Source organism: Lutra lutra, chromosome 4, assembly GCF_902655055.1.
Source record: "Lutra lutra chromosome 4, mLutLut1.2, whole genome shotgun sequence".
Taxonomy (NCBI): domain Eukaryota; kingdom Metazoa; phylum Chordata; class Mammalia; order Carnivora; family Mustelidae; genus Lutra; species Lutra lutra.
Window position 1 is genome coordinate 151,808,513 of NC_062281.1, and position 25,631 is coordinate 151,834,143.

A 25,631-nucleotide genomic window follows, 5' to 3' on the forward strand; every position below is an offset into this window, starting at 1 on the left:
AAAGAGTTCAATAAGTGTGTTCAGGATTCAGGAGAAATAGCTGGCTCAGAAATATAGTTTTGGAAATCTTCAGCACAAAGATGACAAATGACAACCATCGTAATAGATGGCATCAACCGAAGGTGGTTCACTAACATTACCCTAGCTCACAATGCTAACATGCATCAATATTTAATGGCCATGAAGATAAAGAGGCCCATAAAAGAGAGTCTTAAGAGGAGGAGAGAATGAAAAAGGAAAATCAGAACACTGTGATGTTACAGAAACCCAGAGAATACAACATTTTAAGGTGGTGATGGTGAACAATGTTAAAGAGCTGTCTACAGGTTGAGTAAGATAAAACTTTAAAAAGTGAACAGACAAAACTAGGTCTACCAAATAAGTAAGTACTGATCTTCTGATTCGTTGAAGTGAAGTTCCCTAAAGCTGGAAAAGAACAGCAAATAAAACCTAAATGCAGCAGAAGAGAAATGATAAAAATCAGAGTAGAAATCAATGAAATAGAAAGCAAAAGAACAGTAGAACATCAACAAAACTAGGAGCTGGTTCTTTGAAAGATTTAATAAGACTGATAAACCCCCCAGGGGCACCTGGGTGGCTCAGTGGGTTAAAGCCTCTGCCTTCTGCTCAGGTCATGATCCCAGGGTCCTGGGATCGAGCCCCGCATCAGGCTCTCTGCTCCGAGGAGAGCCTGCTTCCTCCTCTCTCTCTGCCTCTCAGCCTACTTGTGATCTCTGTCAAATAAATAAATTTTAAAAAATCTTAAAAAAAAAAAAAAGAATGATAAACCCCTGGCCAGAATTATCAAAAAGAAAAGAGAAAGGACCAAAATTAATAAAATCATGAATGAAAGAGGAGTGATCCCAACCAACACCAAAGAAATACAATTATAAGAACATATTATGGGCAACTATATGCCAGCAAATTAGACAATCTGGAAGAAATGGATGCATTCTTAGAGATATAGTAAACTACTAAAACTGAACCAGGAAGAAATAGAAAACCTGAACAGACCTATAACCAGCAAGGAAATTGAAGCAGTCATCAAAGATCCCCCAATAAACAAGAGCCCAGGGCCAGATGGCTTCCCAGGGGAATTTTACAAAACATTTAAAAAAGAATTAATACCTATTCTTCTGAAACGGTTTCAAAAAATAGAAATGGAAGGAAAACTCCAAACTCATTTTATGAGGCCAGCATTACCTTGATCCCAAAACCAGACAAGGAGAATTACAGACCAATATCCCTGATGAACATGGATGCAAAACTCTCACCAAAATATTAGACAATAGGATCCGATAGTACATTAAAAGATTACTCACCACAACCAAGTGGGATTTATTCTGGGCTGTAAGGTTGGTTCAACATCCGCAAATCAATCAATGTAATACAATACATTAATCAAAGAAAGAACAAGAACCATATGATACTCTCAGTAGATGCAGAAAAAGCATTTGAAAAAGTATAGCATCCTTTCTTGATCAAAACTCTTCACACTGTATGGATAGAGGGTACATACCTCAATATCAGAAAAGTCATCTATGAAAAACTCACAGCAAATATCATTCTCAATGGAGGAAAACTGAGAGCTCTTCCCCTAAGGTCAGGAACACAGCAGGAATGTCCACTATCACCACTGCTATTCAACATAATACCAGAAGTCCTAGCGTCAGCAATCAGACAACAGAAAGACATAAAGGCATCTGAATTAGCAAAGGAGGAGTCAAACTCTCACTCTTTGCAGATTTTATGACACTTTATGAGGAAAACCCAAAAGACTCTACCCCAAAACTGCTACAACTCATACAGGAATTCAGTAAAGTATCAGGACATAAAATCAATGCACAGAAATCAGTTGCATTTCTATACACCAACAATAAGACAGAAGAAAGAGAAATTAAGGAGTTGATCCCATTTACAGTTGTATCCAAAACCATAAGATGCCTAGGAATAAACCTAACCAAAGAGGCAAAGAATCTGTACTCAGAAAACTATAAAGTACTCATGAAAGAAATTGAGGAAGACACAAAGAATGGAAAAATGTTCCATGCTCATGGATTGGAAACAAATACTGTGAAAATGTTTATGCTACCTAGAGCAATCTACACATTTAATGCAATCCCTATCAAAATACCATCAACTTTTTTCAAAGAAATGGAACAAATAATCCTAAAATTTGTATGGAACCAGAAAAGACCCCGAATAGCCGGAAGAATGTTGAAAAAGAAAAGCAAAGCCAGTGGCATCACAATTCCAGACTTCAAGTTCTATTACAAAGCAGCGATTATCAAGACAGTATGGTACTGGCACAAAAACAGACACATAGATCAATAAACAGAATAGAGAGCCCAGAAATGGACCCCCAACTCTACGGTCAACTAATCTTCAACAAAGCAGGAAAGTATGTCGAATGGAGAAAGACAGTTTCTTAAACAAATGGTGTTGGGAAAATTGGAAAACCACATGCAGAATAATGAAACTGGACCATTTCCTCACACCAGACACAAAAGCAGACTCAGAATGGATGAAAGATCTATATGTGAAACAGGAATCCATCAAAATCCTTGAGAAGAACACAGGCAGCAACCTTTTTGACCACAGCCATAGCAACTTCTTCGAGATGCATCGCCAAAGGCAAGGGAAATAAGGGCAAAAATGAACTATTGGGACTTCATCAAGATTAAAAGCTTTTGCACAGCAGAGGAAACCGTCAAAACCAAAAGACAACCAACAGAATGGTAGAAGATATTTACAAATGACTTATCAGATAAAGGGCTAGTACACAAAATCTATAAAGAACTTATCAAACTTAGCACCCAAAGAACAAATAATCCAATCAAGAAATGGGCAGAAGACATGAACAGACATTTCTGCAAAGAAGACATCCAAATGGCCAACAGACACAAGTCAGGAAATGACAGATGTTGGTGAGGATGTGGTGAAAGGGGAACCCTCCTACACTGTTGGTAGGAATGCAAGCTGGTATAGCCACTCTGGAAAACAGTATGGAGTTTCCTCAAAAAGTTGAAAATAGAGCTACCCTATGACACAGCAACTGCACTACTGGGTATTTACCCCAAAGATACAAATGTAGGGATCCAAAAGGGAAGGTTCACCCCAATGTTTACAGCAGCAATGTCCATAATATCCAAACCACGGAAAGAGCCTAGATGTCCACTGATAGATGAATGGATACACACACACACACACAATGAAATATTATGCAGATTTCAAAAATGAAATCTTGCCATTTGCAACAACGTGGATGGAACTAGCTGGTATTATGTTAAATGAAATAAGTCAATCAGAGAAAGATAATTATCATATGATCTCAGTGATATGTGGAATTTGAGAAACAAGAGAGAGGATCATAGGGGAAAAGAGGAAAAAATGAAACAAGATGAAACCAGAGAGGGAGACAAACCATAAGAGATGCTTAATCTCAGGAAACAAACTGAGAGTTGCTGGAGGAGAGGGTGGGTGGGAGGGATGGGGTAGCTGGGTGATGGACATTGGGTAGGGTATGTGCTATGGTGAGTGCTGTGAATTGTGTAAGACTGATGAATCACAGACCTGTATCCCTGAAACAAATAATACGTTATATGTTAATTTTTAAAAAAAAAAGTGAAGTTCCTTAAGAACTACAGGGAAGAAAAGAAAACGAAGACAAAAATCAAATCAACAAATTCTAGTTCATGGGAAAGTTTGGAGTTTCCTTTGATTCCTGTTTACTCTTTTCAATTTTCTCCCAGTGGGATTGTACAATTTGAGTTAATAGAGAAATCGTGCAATAAATATCCTACATTCTTGGTTTTTGGTTTTCAAGCTTTCTTGCTAGAGAAACTAGGCCCATTCTGTAATAAGGGACTATTCTTGGCAGTTAGTCCAAGACTGCACAAAACAAACAAAACCACTAAAAGGATCAGGTCTCTCTCCCTGTTTAAATCACTAACACTGTTGAGGCTATGTCTATAAGCTTGTTCTATAGCAAGGATACATGAGTACTTTTTCTTTTAATTCAGTCCACAATTAAAGTGGCAATCTGGCTGAATGGATTAAGCCCAAGGCTGGAAGCCAGAAGCTTTAAACATTAAATTCACCTCTGCTAATTACTTTCTGATCAACCCTGAGAATGTCCTACATCTCCCTCACAAAACAAAATAGCAAATAGTTAAATAATTCTAAACCAGAATAAGATAATTAGCTAAACCAAAATTTGAAATAATAATTACAGAAATAAAGGCAAGAAAACACTGGTAGATTTGACATCAAAAATAAGCTTTTAAATCCTCATGACAGTTGCAACTGCATACTTACAAAATCTGATTTGCATTTATAGGAACAGAACAGGAACTAGGACTCATATTCTAAGTGGGCAAAATTTCTCTGGGGTCTTTCAGGGTTGGCATTCTAAAAAGGATGAGGTCAAGGAACAAGACGAACACAGAGATCTCTCCCTTTACACTCATTCTGGCATGTAATACTTTTAGTCTGGCTTTCCAGCTCTCTCCTCTTATAGAAGTGGCTGCTCAGTAAGGAAGAGCAAAGAGATTTAGCTTAGAAGCCACTCAGTAACCAGAATCAAGTCATTATTTACATGGAGTTGAAGTCAGATATGAACTGTTTCGAGTAGGGGAAAAACAGTTAAGAATCATGCAAGTGGACTGAAGTGGACTGAAAGCTTGTTGGTTACCTATTCCTACTTTAAGCCAACTGTCATCAAATACCAGGCATTATACCACTGCAAACACATCCCCATTTTAAAATTAAGGAAACAAAGAATAGGAGAGGTGGGTTACCAAGCTAGTAGATAATTCTTATGCTAATCTTAAAAAGTCTGCATATACATATTCTGGATCATCTGGAATATAGGTCCTAGACCATAAGCTTGTAATCAGTCATGCACTGCCATGATCAGAGACCTCATTTCTTGTTTATGCCGATGAAGTGAACTTCATATGAAGATGAGAGGACACTGAAGCTAACTGTTAGAATCCCAGCTATCCAACAGCAGAACAAGCCCCTCCAGAAAAAGCCTTCTTGAACAGTTAGGCACATATACATATTGTTGGTAAGATGCACTGAACATACCAATTTGCAACACTTCACTAACAATAAATGTAGCTAGTATGAGTAAAGACTAAACACATGCTCCCAATCCGAGCAGTAATTACTGGATAAGCCACTTGTGTAAGGATTTCAGGAATGCTCCCGTATTAGTTTCCTACCTCTGCCATACTTCAAATTTGATGGCTTAAAACAACAAAAATGTATTATCTTGTAGTTTTATATAAGTCTGACATGTCTCACTGGGCTAAAATCAAGGTCGGCAGCAAGCCTCTAAAAGAAAACATTTTTATTTTCTAACTTTTAGAGAGCCTGCATTTCTTGGCTCATGGCCCTTTTCCTCCATCTTCAAAGTCAACAACAGCCAGTTGTGTCCTTCTCACACTTTATCACTCTGACCTCACTTCACTCTCAAATCTCCTTCTTAGTCTTGACTCCCTCTTTCACTTTTTCTACTGGCACACCCAGAAAAAACAAGGAAAATCTCCCTATTCTAAGATCAGCTGATTAGCTACTTTAAATCCATCTATAACTTTAATTCCCCTTTGCCATGTAATGTAACATATTTGAAGATTCTAGGGATTAGAATGTCTTGTGGGAGGGGGGCATGATTCAGTCTACCACAGCTACTATGCTAGCCTTGTCCCAAGGCAAATAATGTACCTCTGCAAATTATCTAGCTGTTCCTCGTTAACACTGACATCCAAAGACTGCTCACTAACAAAGTTTAGACTAAATATAATGTCTGATTATAATGAACTAGCAAACAAAGCCTCAGGGACATTAATGATGATTTTTTTTTTACTTTCAATATTATTCGAATCAAAATTTAAATAAGGATGTCCTACTATTTAAATAACAATGATTTGGTTTTTGAAAAACAACATTATTTATCACATATTACAGATACTACTTTGAATTTCATTGACTTCATTGTATTATATTTAAATTGTGAATTTATCTTGGTTTCATAATTGTGTCAAAGCTCTAAGCATATGGAGTTTATTATACCTAACTTTTACTAAGTAAACTTAATATACTTAAGTATATACTTAAGTAACAATATATTAAAAATAAATCAAAACCAGGGATCCACAAATTTATTTTTTCCCTAAAAGGAACTCATATAACTTTGTTTTGAGAAAGACTGGAGTACTGGAGTAAAGCACTAATAGCACAGCATTTGGAGTCAGATATGAACTCAACAACCAGCTCCTCAACTTACTGGCTCTTTGACCTTAGATACATTGCTGATACTCTTTAGATATGCAATTTCTTTATTTATAAATTGAAAACAATAATACCTACTCTATAGGTATCATGAGGATAAAGTGAAATTGTATCTGTAAAATACTCAACACAGTTCCTAGCCATAAGCAGGTACTTAACAAGATTAATATTTATTTTACAAAACTCTATCCAAGCTTTAAGATGAAAAAGAAGACAATTTTCAGTGTTTAGCATATCACATTTTCTCACTAAATATTATACTACAACTTTAAATGATTTCAAAGAATACTGTTACATACTCAGTATCTACTTTTTCTAGGTCAAATCAATTTTAAATTATTTCTTTCAATATAATTAATCAGCTTTATCAATCTCTTCATATTACCTTTTAAGTTTGTAACTTGTCCTATCAAAAAAAAAATTCACCTGCCTTCCTAAGAGCTTTGCTATCAGTAGTCACAGTAATTCCTGCAGTTTTGGAAGTAATATATGATGATGGATAATCTTAAACAGTTACATTTTATCTTTTCCTAAAACAAATCACTGTGATGCTAATGAAAAAAAGACTAGAAAAAAAATAATAAAATGAATTTAGGAATATCAAAGTCCTAAGTGCCCTTCAAAGTGAATACTAGAGTAGAGTCAACTTCCAAGGCGGCATTCATCACTTGAAAACAATACCAGTTTTGAAAAATGACTTTTGTTTATAAACTAAAAGTATACAAGAAAGGATTGATGGAGGCTAAATGAATTAATATTTGCTGAATGTAAATACTAAAAAAGATTTATACTTTCATAACAAGTTAACTAAAGATACACAATTTTTTCTAAATTCACAGGAAATATTTCAAGACAGTTTCTCTTTTGCATTTTCAGGTACATAAATACTTACAGTTTGATAATATGAGGATGACGAAAGAGTTTTAGGTTTTGAATTTCTCGTTTTATTTTTCCAACAACATCTAAACTGCGAATCTTCTGTCTATTTAAGATTTTAACTGCCACTTTATGGCCTGTCAATTGATGTTCTCCAACTAAAGAAAAGAAAAGGAAAAAACTTGCTGTCATAGCAATGTAATCATTTATTCATTCCTCCTTCCACTGTAACCCCAAATCTCTCTACTCATATACACCACTTTCATATCATCTACTGCATAGAACTTAAGTTCTTTTTATTTCTGTTTCTTCTACTAGAGTATGCACTCCCTGAGGAAACAAACTGCATCTTGGTCTTCTCTATATCCTAGGTACCTAACAGGAGATGTTCATTAAATATTTGTTGAAAGGATTACTGAATTCTTTAACACTACAAAAAAATAACCAAGTTTGGAACATCTTTTGGATAGAGCAGAATTCACTATGTTTTATTAATCTCTTTATTTCTTCATTCCTGGTTAATGCTAGTCATTATATTATAGAAGAATAAATGACTGCTATAAGAAATTAAAAACTTATAACCGGTTTCATTATTTCTTTATCAGAAAATACACATGTAGCCCTTATTTTATGTATTTTTTGTCTTTTCCATAAAGCTTTCCTATTTCCTCCTATTTAATGGGGTCTCTACTTCTTTCAAACCCTTATAGCATGTTTACAAAGCTCATGTATCATTTATCATTTTTAGGCTATGGTAAACATTTGTGGTTTTAACAAATCATAAGACATGAGCTATGAACACATATCCATCCCCACCTTGAGTAAGGCAGTCAATATTCATTTGACTCCCAGAAGTACAAAGAACAGTATTTTGTACATAATATACGCTAAAAAAATCTACATGGCATTAAATGAAACAATAGTCCTTCCCCTTTCATGAAACACACAGTATCCATACTACTAGTAATATCCAAATACTGCTCAGATGAAAAATCCCTCTATCAGAAAACAAATTTGTCAGCCTCCCCTCCTATTTCCCTCAATTACTATTCTAAACATTGACCATTCACCTCACAACACATAGTCAACCATCGACTCCTTGTAGCAAATTCCCCTTTCATTTCTTTGGGGGCAATCAAGTCCATAGGAGTGATTTCCTCTATCTTAAAGGCTTGGTTATATCCACATTTCTCTTCGCTCCAGTCTTAGATGTTTTCACCCTTCTCCTGTTCAAGGCCAGTATCACCAACTTGTGGCCTTGAACTCACCTCTTCTACACTCTCCTGATACTCAACCATTTTCTTTTCTAATAGCTCCTTTTCCTTAGCCCATCATTATCCTGTCCATCTTCCTTTAGTTTTCAACATTTGTCTCACCAACATTTCTCAAAACAGTAGTGTACATTTATTGTCTGTGCCTCCTCCTCTTTCACCCTTCTAACATCACTGCTATCTGGCTTCTGCCTCCACTCCTCTAAACTGAAACCAAAGGTTCACAAAAGACCCTTTAATTATCAAGCCATGTATACCTTCCAATTCTCAGATCACTGCAATCTCTGTTGCAATAGACAACATTGATCACTCTCTCTTTTTGGTGGCACTTCTCACTCCAGTTTCTTCTACTAACTCTCAGATGGTATGCTTTATAGCTTTCACCTGTTCTTTAAAGTTTAGGGTCCCCAGGTTTCTAATCTATAACCAAAGTAGATCCTTAAGTTATCTAGCCCGTCTCTCATAGTTGTAATTATCAACCATGTGCCAAGGACTCTGCCCTTTTCTTCAAATTCATGTATCTCAGTATATATTGTTCCACAAACACCTCAAATTCAGCATGTTCAGAAGTAAACTCAGCATCTTCTTTCCCTTCCTCTACCAAACCTATGTCCTCTATTTTACTTGATGACACACAGCCTATATGCTAGAAATCAAAGAGACAGTTGACAATCTCTTAACTAATTCTTGGAGTCAAGTTTCAAAATCATTAAAACAAATACATTAATAACAATAATAGACGTGACAACACTTACTGCTTATTCTGTGCCAAGCATTATTCTAAGTACTAACTACTCTGCTCACTCAACCCCACAACTCTATTGAGTGTTACTGTCCTCCACTGTAGTAATGAGAAACCTGAGGCACAGAGAAGTAACTCAACAGAAGTGATGCAGTACAAGCTGGCACAACATGTGATCCCAAGTTTCCTCACTTCAGTTCATAGGAAGCATGGTTAACTACACATAATAATGCTCCCAGTGAGAACAATTCAAACATGAAATGGGCTGACCTAGGAAGAACTGAGTTTCTTGTCATTGAAGATTATTTTTACCTTTATAACTTTCTCAAGTAGTAAATTATCATCTCAAAAACTTTAGAGAAGCTTGAGAGTTATTTTACCTACATATAAAATAAACTGGTAGCCATCATATCAAGTTCAAGCAATCTATCCTCACATTCCAAAATATGTTTCTAGAACTCCAGAAAAATATCAATTTCAGGGACGTCCTTTTTCAGTTAATTTTTTAAATTCTAGTGCAATTAACATACAGTGTTGTATCAATTTCAGGTGTAAAATATAGAATTCAACAATTCTAAACATTACTCAATGTTCATCAAGATAAGTGTATTTTTTTTTTAAGATAAGTGTATTCTTAATCCCCCTCATCTATTTCACCCAACTCCCCACTCTCCTCCCCTCTGGTAACAACCAGTTTGTTCTTTATATTTAACAATCTATTTTGTTCTTTTTCTCTGTTCATTTGTTTATTAAATTCCACATATGAGTGAAATCATATGGCATTTATCTTTCTCTGACTTCACTTAGCATTGTATGCTCTAGATCCATCCATCTTGTTGCAAATGGCAAGATTTCATTCTTTTTTATGGCTGACTCAATTTCAGGGAATTTCTACTCAATTAAAATAACCTAAATGGTTTTTTGATCCCTGGGTAGTTTAGTACTCACCTTTGGGAATTTCATAAAACCCAAACACTTGCCTGCATGGCCTAAAAAATAGGTCTCTCTCCTCAAATCTCAGACAACCTCAATGAAAGTAACCAATGCTGCATCTCCTTGTCAATTAAAAAAAAAGGGGAAAAAAAAGAGTTCAATTCCTCTTTCCCCATTTGATAATTGAAACTACTGACTACTGAGAACATATATGCTCTTTCCAGAGCAAAGAGTGTAAGAGCAGATTGTAACAGTCAAACAGATGGATGTTTTGTTTTTTAATGCTATATGCATAAACCAAACAACAAAGAAACCAGAAAGTGAATGAAATTACTCAAAAAAAAAAAATTTAAAGATGAAGTATTACTGGGGCACCTGGGTGGCTCAGTTGTTAAGCATCTGCCTTTGGCTCAGGTCATGATCCCAGGGTCCTGGGATCAAGCCCCACATCGGGCTGCCTGCTCAGCGGGAAGCCTGCTTCTCTCTATCTTTCTCCACACACTTGTGTTCCCTATCTTGCTCGCTGTCTCTCTCTGTCAAATAAATAAATAAAATCTTTAAAAAAAAAAATGAAGGATTACTTGGTCAACAAATTCAATAAAGCTGCAGTATACAAAGTCAATATACAAAAATCAGTTGTGTTTCCATACACTAAAAATGAATTATCAGAGAAATTAAGAAAACAATCTCACAATTGTATCAAAAGAAAAAAATACTTGATAAATGTAACCAAGGTGAAAGATCTGTACACTGAAAATTTTAAGATACTGATAAAAGAAGACACGATACATCACGTTCACAGACAGAAGAACCGATAATGTTAAAATGTCTCTACAGACAAAGCAACCTACAGATTCTACACAATCCCCATCAAAACTCTAATGGCATTTTTCACAGAAACAGAAGAAACAATCCTAAAGTTTATATGGAACCACAAAAGACCCCAAAAAGTCAAGGCAATCTTGAGAAAGAACAACAAAGTAAGAAGAATCAAATCACACTTCCAAACTTCAAACCATATTACAAAGCTATAGTAATCAAAATAGTCTAATACCAGCCTAAAAACAGACACACAGCTCAACAGAATAGGATTGAGAACCCAGAAATAAACCTATGCATAGATGAGTCAATTAATTTACAATAAAGGAGTCAAGAACATAAAATAGGTAAAGGATAACCTCTTCAATAAATGCTGCTGAGAAAACTGGATAGCCACATATCAAAGAATGAAACTAGAACCCTATGTTACACATTACACACACATCAACTCAAAACAAATTAAGAAACCATAAAACTTCTAGAAGAAAACATAGGTGGTAAGATCCTTGATGTAAAGTCTTGACAATTTTTTTTTTAGATATGACAAAAAAAAAAAAAAAAAAAAACCAAGACAACAAAAGCAAAAAATAAACAAGTAGGACTACATCAAACTAAAAAATTTTTGCACGGAAAAGGAAACAAAACGAAAAGGCAATCTACAGAATATGAGAAAATATTTGCAAATCATCTATCTGATAAGGGGTTAATATCCAAAATATATAAAGAACTCACACAACTAAATAGCAAAACAAAAACAAAAACAAACTGATTAAAAAATAGAGAAACTGTATAAACGTTTTTCCAAAGAAGACATACAAATGGCCAACAAATACATGAAAAGGTGCTCAACATCAATAATCACCAAGGAAATGCAAATCAAAATCACATCTGCTAGAATAGCTGTTACCAAAAAGACAAGAGGTAACTGTTGCCAAGGATGTGGGGGGAAAAAGGGAACCCTTGTGTACTGCTGGTGGGAATATAAATTGGTACAACCACTATAAAAAACAGTATGGAGGTTCCTTAAAAATTTAAGAGAACTACCGTATGATCCAGCAATCCCATTTCTGAATATATATTTAAAAAAATGAAAACAGGATATCAGAGAAATACCCCCACTTCCATGTTCACTGCAGCATTATTCACTACAGCCAAGACATAGAAACTACCTAGGTGTCTGTCAACAAATGCATGAAGAAATGATACACACACACACACACACACACACACACACACACACACACTGAGCAATATTATCATGAGCAAGAAGAAAGTCCTGTTTGTGACACCATGAATGGACTTTGAGGCATTATGTTTCTGGCTTATAAGCCAGATAAAGAAACACTGCATGATATTGCTTATATGTGGAATCTTCTAAAAAAAGCAAACTTGTAGAAAAGTGGAGCTTGGTAAAAATATACAAACTTTCATCTATAAGATGAATAAGATCTGAGGATCTAATGTAAACTTGGTGACTACAGTTGAAAACACTGTATTGTATAACTGAAATTTGCTAAAGAATTTAAATGTTCATCTATATATAAATATATAGAATATATATACAAACATATTATTTTCATATGTACTTTTACATGCTTAATAAAAAAGAGTTGACAGGTGTGTTAATTAACTAGATGGGAGAAATCTTTTCACTATATATATATCAAATCATCATGAGGTACACTTTAAGTGTCTACAATTTTATCAGTCATACCTAAATAAAGCTGAGAAAAACTTCTAAAAGTAATTTTTTTTTAAAGCATGACTTTATGACATCTGAGAAAACAATGGACTCATCTCTCTATCTGAAGAAATTTTCCTCCATGAAACACTGGAAAAGAAATGACATTATCTCTTGAAACAGGGATGTTGATATGTTAATTGGATATCTGATATTGAGTCAAATGTACTGGGGGAGCGCGGCTGGCTCAGTCAATGGAACCTACCGACTCTTGATCTTGGGGTTGTGAGTTTGAGCACCATGTTGGGTACAGAGACTGCTTAAAAATAAAATCTTTAAAAAAAAAAAAAGAGTCAAATATATTATGAATGCCTCTTCTTTTTGCTGAACTATATTGTCCCTATTGCTTAATAACATAAGTGCATAAGTGAATTAGTACTTTTAATAATTAAATCCAAATTATCTCATCATCATATTCTACATGAAAGCCAAATGAATACTCCTAAAAATCTTGTAAGAAAAACAGATTTAAGACCAAGAATTTCTTCTGTATTACAGCCATAAACTTTTCTAAGGAAGTAATTGAAAAAAAAAAAAAAAAGACTTGGATTCATCAGTTTTATTTCATTTATTCAATCTAAAAACATTTACTGAATACTTTCCACATGCCAGGACTATGTTGATCAAATACACATGAAAAGAGAGGTTTCACAGGACTCCAAATTTTAGTAGGGGAAAAAATATCAGCAATAAAGGAGCTAAAATAAATTAGCTGGTATTAAATCTGTCTGCAGGCTATTAGGAATACTTTCTTTGTAAAGGGGGAACACAGATAAGAAAGAACATTTAAAAAAAAAAAATAGCAGGGATGGACAAATTTGCCATGATTTATCATTACTCGGAGTAAATATCCAGATCAATATAAGCAGTAAGGGATGTCTATCCATGGAACAACTATTTAATGAATGCCTACCATGGTAAGCACTGTACATGAGAAGTGAACAAAGTAGTTCTGTCATACCCAGTATTTATTCTATCCTTCCTTCCCAGACATAAAGACTCCTGAATTATACCCGAGCACATGGCTACCCAGAGTAGAGACTGCATCCTAGCATCTCTTTTAACTAAATGTGGCCCTGTCACTATATTCTGGCCAATAATATGTAAGCAGAAATGCCCCTCATAAGCTTATTCATTCCTTCCTCCATCCTAAAGCCTGGAATGCCAAAGCCACCACCGTGAACCCTGAGGACAGGGTTAGGCAGGTGGGAAGCAACAGAAGAGAGAAACCCATGTTTTTGATGTCACTGGGTAGGACAACATTCTGTCCACCTACTCAGATTGTTGTAAAAGAGAAAAATACTATCCTGTTTAAGCCACTTTTCTGAAGCTGTCTGCCATTCAGCTGAATAGAATTAATTCACTATTTAACATATTTTAAAATTCAAAACGTGTGAACTTATTTCAAATGTTCAGTTTTGCTGAACTACCATCCCTGAACTAACAGAAATAAATTTATAGCCCACACAATTTCTTGGATTAAAGAGTTCTACAAATTTACCATTCATTCGTGTTTCATTTTGCTTTTCCTAAATTATAGCCAAATTACACAAAATACTCCCGAAAGCCATGGAATTTTATGCGAAAAAATCCATACCTACACTATCCATGCCTTTTAGGATTTTTACATTTGATGAGATGAAGAGCTGTCATAGAGAAGAATGAAACTCATTTATATTGTTCAAGAAGCAGAGCTGCAATTCACTGGGGCACCTGGGTGATTCAGTCCATTAAGCGCCACCTTTGGCTCAGGTCATGATCTCGTGGTCCTGAGATGGAGACCCACATTGGGCTCCCGCTCAGTGGGGTGTCTACTTTTCTTTCTCCCACTGCTGCTCCCTTCGGACTCTCTCTCAAATAAATAAAATCTTAAAAAAACTGATAGAAATTCTTTCAACAGTCAGCTGCTCTAGGAATCCTCTCCACACCTCCCTTTTCACCACTCCAACCTATACTGAAAATTACCACAACTCAAAGAAATTTCCCACTTAACATAACACTGTAGCCTGACTATACAATTTTTAAGTCATTTTATTGAAGTTTAAAATTTGTCCCTCATATAGTACCATAATTTTGGCAAACATGTATGGTCATGTAACTACTACTAAAATCAATTGTAGCTTACTTACATCATCACATAAAATTTCCACCATATCCTTTCGTAGTTAGTCCCTTTCCTCCACCCCAATCCCTGCCAACTACTGATCTGTTTAATGTTACTGTAGTATTTTTCTGAATATTGCATAAACGAAACTATACAGTATGTAGCCTTTCAACTCTGGCTTCTTATGTGTTAATACTTCTGAGATTCATCCACTTTTGTGGATTTTTTCTTTTCGTATACACCAATTTATTCATTTTTATTGCTGAATAATGTTTTGTATGTGTATTTTACAATTTATTTATCCATTCACCCGTTGATGGACATATGGGTAATTTCCAGTTTTTGGAGATTATGAATAAGTCTACTATTTGTGTCTGTGGTGAGACTGTGTAGGTGAGGCCAATGTGTCTTCATTTCTCTTGGGTAGATTTCTATTTCTATTCAATATTGGTCTGCTGGGTTGTGTGGTAAGTTTATATTTAAATATAAATATTATATAAATATAATAAATTTATAAATATAAAATATATATTATATAAATATGTATCATATATCTAAATATATAATATATAAATATAATATAAATATATTTATATTTAAATAAACTTACAAACAAGTTTATATTTAAACTTTCCCAGCTTTGTACTCTCACCAGTGTATATCAGAGTTCTAGTTCAGGGATGCCTGGGTGTTCCAGCTGGTTAACATACAGTGTAATATTAGTTTCAGGTGTACAGGTGTTCAGGTATACAATATAGTAATTCAACACTTCCACACACCACCCCACGCCCTTCAGAGCAAGTGTCCTCCTTAATCTCCATCCCCCCACTGACTTCCCCTAAGGTAACTATCAGTTTGTTCTCTGTAGTTAAGAGTTTGTTTCTTGGTTTGCCTTTCTGGTTTTTTTCCCTTTGCTTGTTTGTTTTGTTTCTTAAATTCCACATATTGTGAAATCATATACTGAGTGTTCTTTTTTCACAGGCTTTGCAACACTAACATTTACTTGATTCTCAGTTCATCTCTCAGTGGCAGATAGGAGGGGCTGGAGGTCAGATCCCCTGTAGTCTTCACCCATTGCAAGGGACAAAGCTACTACCAATAAGCAGCAAGTCTGGAAAATGCAGCACAGAGAGGTTAAGAATTTTCCCACAGTTGTTCAGCTATGAAGTGGTAAGGCCAGGATTTAAACCCAGCAGCATGTACTGTCCAATACTCAAACAAAAGAAGCTCACCCATTTGTCAGGATTACCATTCGAGAGACTCCTGCATTAAGTTACAGGTTGGACTAGATCAAGTCTAATTCCCCTTCCAGCTCTAAGATTTTTCTTTTTCTTTTTTTTTTTTTAAATTTCTTTTCAGCGTTAACAGAATTCATTGTTTATGCACCACACCCAGTGCTCCATGCAACACATGCCCTCCGTAATACCCACCACTTGGCTCCCCCAACCTCCCACCCCACCGCCCCTTCAAAACCCTCAGATTGTTTTTCAGAGTCCCTAAGGGTCATTCCACACTGAAGGATGTAAGTCTTTTATGCCACTCTACTCTCCTGATTATTTTAGTTGCCATTTCCTGGATGTTTTCCAGCTCTACATTTTTCTGGATGCACAACATATAGGACTTCATATAACTGTGTTATGTAGTTGTAAATACATGACTGTTTTGTAGAAAGACGAAATAAACTTTTCAAGTTTCTAGTTTCTAGTCTTATCCGCAATAAAGTCTAGCATTTTTTACAAGCACAGACCCTACAATTTTATCAAGTATAATGGGAAACACTCTCTTCCTATACATTATTCCATACTAATTCATAGTAACTACTTCCCCATTCAATTTTAATATATCATATAAGATTATTACTATATCCAGTAAAACAAAGAAAAGGAACAATTACAAAATAAAAGTACTATTTTAGGCCTGAATTATGATCTTTTTCTCACTAGGCTCAAACAAAAGCAAAGGGTTGTCAAATGTCCCTCTGCTGTAAAGGTCATGTACATATTATATGATAATTTGAACTATGTCACCAAAGACAAAGCTTCAGTCCACAAAAAAATTTAATTTTATATACTTCACAGGCCCAATAGCTTCATATGATATTTCCTATGCCTATACAAAGTCCCTGACCTATGTACAAAATGTGTAAGATTTTCTGACCCTTGAAACGTATCACCTCATTGGAACGTGACAGTGCTATGCTCCCACATGTAGTGGAACATGTAGTGCTATGCTCCCACAAAATTATTAGCCTAAACAAATAAAATCAAGTCTATCACCATATTACTCAGTATAGCTAAAGAAGTTTCCTAAAATTTTCAGGGTGCATTTGGGATGACCTGACTTAAAATTTAGGCCACAAAAATATACTAAGTCCCTCGGGAGGGTCTCTAAGTGAAAGCACATGACCAAGTACAAAAGAGATGGGCATCATTCTTCAACATGACTACAGGATTTTTTTCTTAAAGATTTCATTCATTTATTTGACAGAGAGAGACAGAAAGAGAACACAAGCAGGGGGAGCAGTAGATGGAGAGGGAGAGATGGGCTCTCCAATGAGCAGGGTCCCCAGCACAGGGCTTGATCCTAGGACCCCAGAATCATGACCTGTGCCAAAGGCCAATGCTTAACCACTGAGCTATCCAGGTGTCCCATGACTACAGCTTTTAACTGCAACCCAGATCTTTCTCAAAAGCATATACAAACCTCAGATAGCAAGATCCTGTGTAATTTTTAGTGGGGATTATTTGAGAATAGCTAATGGTTCTTTCCCATTAATCTGGGAAGTACAACTAACAGCTGTATGTCTATATATATCCACACATGCTAAACATTTTTACATACATTACTTCATTTTAACCTTATAATAACCCCACGAGGAAATTCTACAGAAAACTAAGGCTTACAGACATTAAAAATGACAAGTGATAAACAAAATCAGTATTTAAGAAGCGCATGGGTAGCTCAGTTGGTTATGCAGCTGTCTTCAGTTCAGATCATGATCTCGGGGTCCTGGGACTGAGCCCCTACACTGGGTTCTCTGCTCAGCTCAGTGGCTGCTTCCCCCTCTTCCTCTGCCCCTCCCCCTGCTGCCTGTGCTCTCTCTCTCTCTCTCTCTCTCTGTGTGTGTCTCAAATGAATAAGATCTTTTTAAAAAATCCTTATTTAAATCCAAGTCTGTCTGATTCTAAAACCTAGGTTCATAATGATTATATATTGATTACAGAGTATATTGCATCCCATGATTACCCAACAGATTTCACTCATGTCTAAAATAATACTATGTTAAAAGTACTATAGAATCTAAACACTATATATAATAATGACTTGGGGTTGGGTGCAGTGGGGCTCAGAATTTCAAGTTGAGATGCTAGGGACATAGCTCTTCTAGTTAGAGTGGGCTTTTTCAGTGCCTTAGCTATAAGATTCCTTTCATGGCCTAACAATCTTAGGGTGAGACCTTGAAACTGACCCTAGGTTTAAGGAGCAAGGGAGAAAATTTGGGAATACATTATGAAATATTCAATAGCAAGAAAGATTAGTCTTCTGTATACCTCCAGGTGCAGATAAGGCAAGATGACTGAAATAAAAAGCAAAGGGAAGATTCAAGAACTTTTTATAATGGTGATGGACAGAAGTTCTGAGATAGGTCAAATTATGGTACCACACAAAATGAAGGTTCCACTGATACTACTAGTAAGCTAGAACCTATCTTAGTATGTTCTGTGTACATAATTGGAAAACTGGAACAAGGAGGTAATTTGAATGACTAATAGTGGAGGCTTCATTTAGTTTCATAAATAAGAATAGTATTTATGTTATACATAGTTAGGCACCTATGTAACTTTCCAGTATTGTCTTTCACCATTCCTTCAAGTCAAATGGTATACTTCAGTCATTTAGAACCATTCTGAATTCCCCATCAGGGCTGTGCTTTCTCTAATTTCCAAGGCTAACAATATATCTAGATCATGATAAGCATTTAGTAAATTTAAGTAGAATTTTGTTGAGTACAGTAAATGAATTCAGTTAAACATGTGAACCATTTGTGTCCCTGATCATCAATCTCCAATGTCTCACTTATCCAAGTTTCATTTGTCTTTTGAAGTTTACCTCAAGTACCATTCCAGTTAGCATTCCTGAAACACCACCCCCATTCCCCCATCATCCCAACAACTCAACTGCCTGGATTAAATGACCCTCCAATGCACAACTGCACTCCTCTCCATGATAGCACTTAACATCAAGGGCTATAATTACCTATCTAGTTGTTGCTATTGATCTCCCTCTTTAAACCAATCAGCTCCTGCAGAGCAGGGTCTGTGTCTCATTTTTCTTTGTATTGCAGCATCTGGCACAGTGCCTAACATACAATTGACATTCAGTAACTATTTTCTGTATGGATGGAATGCATGACTGACATTAATGGTTGTTTGAACATATAATTTAGGTTTCATATACTACTTGATTTGCAGCTTTAGAATTTGAGAGGGGATTTCAAATTGGGTGTGCTAATCTCTCATATATGAGAAAAACCAACAAATATCTGTCAGAGACAAAGTATAAAAGTATTATCTACACATTCTAAGTTCCAAGGAATCCCTTGTGGTACTACATTCCAGGAGCTCCCTAAATGTGGAAAAGTATTAACAGAAGAAATCACCATCAGCACCAGGACTGCAATTTATTTAAAGTCTAGGCATTTCAGAAGAAATCAAATATCTTCCAGGAAAATAAATTTGGTAAAGAGGAGATGTAGCTAGTCAATAAACACATAAGAAGGTGCTCAGTATGTTTAGTCACCAAGGAAATGTAAATTAAAACCACAATATAATACAATATCACAATATGCCTACTCAGCAACAGTTAAAAAAACAAACAATACCAAGCCCTGGTGAATATACAGAGTGATGAACTTCTCTATTGCTGGTGGGAATATAAATTACTGCAAACACATGGGGAAAGTGTAAATTGGTGCAGAATATGCAGTAACTACTAAAACTAAACATGTATACTCTGGCTCAGTGATCCACTCCTAAATTTCTGCTATGTATATACAGCAGAAATGTATACAGAGTTATCAAGTGCTTTGAGATCTTTATAAAAAGCTCTCTATTGTCCTGGTCCATGGACTTATGCTTTCAGTACCAAAGATCCAAGAAATGGAAGGAAAAGTATAGGGTGCTGAGGAAAGGAACCAGAGGGGTCTCCAAAAGCAAGGCAAAAGGAGCATACAAGTTTGGGGCTCAGGAAATAAAGGAATTTGGAGAAAAGTGGCTATGATATCAATACGAAGAAAGGTATTTCTCAAAGGCATATGATAACAATAATGAGTGGTTACAGCACACTGGGCACTTCATATATACGTGTGTGCCTACAAGTGTGCCTACAAGTACTTTGTATACATTTTCTTATTTAAACACTACAAGGCCTTGTGGGGAAAACTGAGGATCACAGAACTTAAGAAACTTACCCAAATTCATATAAGAAATTAATGCTAGAGCTGTGATTCAAGTATCTTCCTATCTCCAAAGCTATTCTCAGGGGGCAGAGTTTGTTTCTTTCTCATTTTTCAAGAGTCCTAAAGAGTTCTGTTGCCACTGGCAAAATGACTGGAAACAGCATGTGGACTAAAAAATAAAACAATACAACAAAATCCTTTTCTCAAAAACATACCATATATTCCAAATAAAACTTGATTTTTTAAAACCAAAAATTATACTTCAGAAAAAAAGAGATTCTTCTCTCAAACTCAAGGTCTCATAAACCTTTCATATTTATAAAGGTTACTTCTAAATTATTTTGAACAAATAACTATGTAAAAAAGACACATTTGCCTAAACATGTATCAATCATTAGCTAAAAAAAATCACTTGACCAAATTAGTAAACAACATAAAAGATGTTTATCAAGGATATGATAATATGACAATTATTCCTGAACAGTGATTTCATACTTACAAATGTAGAATATCTTAAATAAAATAAGCCTTATAAAGATCAAAGTTTTTAAAAAGCAGTATACTATGTGTTTACAACATTGTGAAATTCCTAAGTGAAACTGTAAGACAAATGAAAAAACCCAAAGCTCTAATGTTATGTCAGTGAATACCTGTTTATAGTATCGTTCACAGATTCAAAATAACTTAAATAAAAACGGATAGGTACTCTAGAAAACTATGGTTGATGATTCAAAAAGTGGCCCTTGTGGGTGCCTGGGTGGCTCAGTCTGTTAAGCATCTGCCTTCAGCTCAGGTCATGATGCCAGGGTTCTGGGATTGAGTCTCGCATACAGCTTCTTGTTCAGCAGGGAGCCTGCTTTTTCCTCGGCCAGCTGCTCCCCGTGCTTGTGCTCTCTTTCTCTGACAATTTAATAAATAAGGTCTTTAAAAAAAAAAAAAGTAGCCTTAGTAATGACAAAAATCTGAAAAGTAGGAAAAAACAGTATTTCTGAAATATTTATAGGATATGATTTTGAATATGTATGCTTACCCATACAGCAATATATTATGAATAGAAAAAAAAAGACATGTATAGGAATGTGTAAAACATAGGCTCAGTCATTAAGTGTCTGCCTTCAGCTCAGGTCATGATCCCAGGGTTCTAAGATTGAGCCCCGCATGGGGCTCCCTGCTCCGCAGGAAGACTGTTCTCCCTCTCCCACACCCCCTGTTTGTGTTCCCTCTCTCGCTATGTCTCTCCCTGTCAAAAAAAAAATAAAATCTTAACCAAAAAATGTGTAAAGCAGCAGTATTCATAATAAGCAAAATGTAAATATGAATTACCCACAGGCCTGTCAGTATCAGAATGGATAAAAAGGGGCACCTGAGTAGCCTCAGTGGGTTAAGCATGTGATTCTTGACCTCAGCTCAGGTCATGATCTCAGGGTTGTGAGTTCAAGCCCCTCCGCAGTGGGCTCCATACTGGGCGTGGAGCCTAATTTAAAAAAAAAAAAAAAAAGGATAAATAATGGTATAGTCTTAATGTAATAATATACACAATGAGAATTAACAAATTACAACTAAATGCTGCAATGTGCAATAGACATAAGCTGAAGTGAAAGAAGCCAGTCACAAATAGTTACTCTTTCTACAAAGTTTTTTTTGTTTTGTTTTTTAAAATATTATATTTATTAAGTTGTCAGAGAGAGAAAGCTATCACAAGCAAGGGGGAGCAGCAGGCAGGAGAAGCAGGCTCCCTGCTGAACAGGGAGCCCCATGTGGGACTTGATCTCAGGGGTCCAGGATCATGACCCAAGCGGAAGGCAGACACTTAACTGACTGAGCCACCCAGGTGTCCCTCTACAAACTTAAGGTGAAACTAATCGGATAGTAGTTACCCCTGGTCGGGGTGGAAGATGGAAAGAGTAACTAAAATGGGGCTCAAATAGGGGGTTTGTGGGATGCTGGTCATTTTCTGCGTCTTTAGTGGTTTTATGTGTTTGTTTAGTTTGTAAATATTCACTAAGAATATAGGTTTAAAAAATCACTTAGAATGTATGCATCTCTGTATATGTGGTAGAGCTTAATAAAAAGGCTAAGAAAGAATGTTCGGATAACATTCTATCCATACTTGGGCTCTGACAAGTCCAAGAAGCATCGTATGTGTCAGCAAGCAGGGCCCTGACAGGCAGCAGCCATTCTTACTCAATTGCATCAAGAGCTTTCACTCTGGAGTCAGGAGAGTCGTCTGAGGCACATATGTTCTGACCTCTACCATCTCCAGACTCCTGCCAAAATAACACAAGGCTCCTTTCTTCTTCACCCATGGTGAAACAAAACATAGACTCATTGCTTTTCTCCAAATTTCCTTTCCCTGAAAGCCCTTTAAAGTTCTCTAAAGGATAGTTCTGAACAGGAAGCAAAAAGATTTTATTCCTTTTTATCCACCACTGATTAAACAAGTTCTGTTAAGTGCTTTATATGTGTCTTATTTAATTCCCAGAACTCTATAATGTAAATATTATTACACCCAGTTAACAGATGAAGAAATTCAGAATTAGACAACAGGGAGTGGCAAGATGCTATACCTGCCTGCAGTGCCCAAGCTCAAAATTCACATTCTTTTACCTCGCAACCACCAGCCTCTCTTGATTATAACATAACAAGAGTGTTTACTCCATGTTAATCCTTTTAACTCCAGCACTTGAGTTGAGAAATTAGGGCACTGAAGGAATGAAGCCTAATGGTGATAGGCTAAGGAAGGAGGGCCAAAGGATGAGAAGAATCAAGTAAGGAAAACGGCTATGTTCTGACAAAACGCAGGCTGGGGTAAGGCTGTACCCTCGCTGTGGATCAGACAGGCTAAAGGTATTCATCAAGAGCTATCAAATGTCAAGAAAATCAAACATGGACTCAAACAGTCCCGTAGTACAGTATGTAACATCCACTCATATTTTTATTAAGAGAACAAATTCATATACTTGAAGATCTTTTTCTCCTAGCTGTTTTTACCCTCTAAGCATCCATTTGTTCATTCATTTACTTGACAAATATTTTCTGAATACCTAATGTGTACTAGGAATTCTTCCAAATGCTGAGAAAACAGGTATAAATGGAACTTATATTCAGGAGGAGAATACAAACAAACATAATGGTAATAGAATGGAGAACAATGAAAATAAAGTACCGTATGACTGACAGGCTGGAGGTGGGAAAATGTGCTATTTTAAATAGATCAGGAAAGCCTGAAGGTGTGAATTTTTGGCAAAGGCTGTTCAGCTAACTTCTTTGAGAACTGATTATGTGGTATGTTGTATTCAGCTTCATTTTTAAAACTTATGTTTATACTGGCTTTACACTGTAAAAGTGTTCAAGTATTTCTCAATAGAGCTTATATAAAAAATAAGGTAACACTGTGGAATGACTTAGCATTCCAAAACAAAAGGAGAACCAAACTACTTTTTTTTTATCCCTAGGGCCTTTAGATTTTCATTTCAGTGGTTACGCTAGAGATTACAACAAGCATCTCTGGCTTACCAGAAATCTAGTATAAATTAGTATCTTTACCATTTCGTAGACAATCAATGACTTCAGAACACTTTGGCTCTGTTTCATCTCCCACTTTTTCTGTTGTATTTTACTCCTATGTATATTTATATCACACAAAACATTATTATTTTGTATAGTCAGCATCTATTTAGTTACCCACATATTTGACCCTTGAGATGTTCTTCATCTCCTCCTGCTTCCATCTGGGGAACCATGGTTTTTGTTCTGTCTGAAAGAATGCCCTTTGGTGCTCCATTTACTGTGGGTCTGCAGGTGACAAGTTCTCTCAAATTATGCTAATCTTAAATGTATTTTGCCTTTAATTTTGAAGGATATTTTTGTTGGGTATAAAATTATAGGCTGGTGGTTCACTTCTTTCACCTCCCTGAAGATACCACTCCACTGTTTCCTTGCTTTGTTGAAAAAATTGGCTTATAGTTCCTTTGAAGATAGTATCTCCTGGCTACTTTTAAGATTCTCTCTTAAGGGCGCCTGGGTGGCTCAGTGGGTTAAGCCTCTACCTTCGGCTCAGGTGATGATCACAGGGTCCTGGGATCGAGCCCCACATCGGGCTCTCTGGTTGGCAGAGAGCCTGCTTCCCTCTCTCTCTCTCTCTGCCTCTCTGCCTACTTGTGATCTTTCTGTCAAATAAATAAATAAAATCTTAAAAAAATTTTTTTAAAAATTCTCTCTTAACATCATCTCTCATTTCTGCATAGACAGATTCAGTCCACTCCAGTATAAAAAAGCCTCAAGCAAAGGGAACCAGTTTTCCGCAGTTTTCCAATGACGTACCTAAGAATTATTTTCCTCTATTTTTTCTGCTTAGGTTTCACAGAGTTCTGAATCTGTGGCTTGACACGCTTATCAGTTTTAGAAAACTTTCTGCCATTATCTCTTCAAATACTGCTTCTTCCCCATTGCCTCTCTCCTCCCTCCGGAACTGCATAGTGTCCAAATCTGTATGATCATCAGTAGTCTTGGGTTCAAAATAACATCCATGATCATGGGGCACAATAGGTAGTGATCTAACACCAGTTTTACTTAGTTTTTTAGAAAATTTAGGACTAGAAACACAGCATATCAGTATGGCAGAATCAAACTCATCTTTATCAGTTCTTAAAACATCTAATCCTTGCTTCCAGACCCCACATCACACACACAGAGTAGGTTGTGGGGGATGACACTCACATGAACCGATACCATCTATTCCAGCATTTGTATGTCTCAAACAGTAAGCACATCAAATAACTGCCCATTCATGAAGCTTCTAAGCCTCCCACAAGAGGGTGCATTGAGTTAGAAGAGACATCATAAAGGGAAGCTGGAATATCTTTTTCTGTACAAGTTTTATAATGGTGGAATAATGAAGTAGTAATACAGTTCCTTGGAGTATTACATGTCCCCTAAGAGACCTCTCAGTCCAGCTGTAATTTAATAATCACAGGTTATTTTCAAAATAAATATTGGTATTATGGTAATAGAACTGAGAAACCACATTTATCTTGGAAACTTTATCAAAAGAAGGTAAACCTGATGTCATCTTTCCATAGTGGAAAAAGATCCTAAGCCTACAAGGAACTGTTAACCTACAGGTTCCAATAATACATGTTAGACTTTTCACTGTTTTTCTACAGGTCCCTTATAACTTTCTATCGTTTTGACTCTCTTTGTTTCAGTCTGGATATTTCTTCTGACCTATCTTCTAGTTCACCAATTCTCTCTTCGACAGAATCTAATCTGCTGTTAAAGCATCCATGGAGTCCTAACTCAATTATTATATGTTCCAGTCACAAAATTCCTTTATTTATTTTTAAAGATTCAAGATCTCTGCTAAAACTCTCCATCTTCAACATAGTAAT

General features: G+C 36.0%; 1 protein-coding gene across 8 annotated transcripts in view; it reads right to left on the bottom strand.

The window, feature by feature from the left end:
* The window catches only part of PRKAA2 (protein kinase AMP-activated catalytic subunit alpha 2), an 84,732-nt gene that overhangs the window by 46,893 nt on the left and 12,208 nt on the right, over positions 1–25,631 (bottom strand). For 6 of the 8 annotated variants that reach the window (XR_007126378.1, XR_007126377.1, XM_047723610.1 and 3 more), the window contains exon 2: positions 7,190–7,331. The exons of 1 other annotated variant lie outside the window; for it this stretch is intronic. Coding sequence is in view for 5 of the 7 variants with exons in the window: in XM_047723610.1 (XP_047579566.1) it covers positions 7,190–7,331 (142 nt within the window). In the remaining 2 variants the exon portion in view is untranslated. Of the gene's footprint in view, positions 1–7,189; positions 7,332–20,253; positions 20,391–25,631 lie in introns of those variants that run through there. One more of the 8 variants, XM_047723609.1, reaches the window with a different exon arrangement.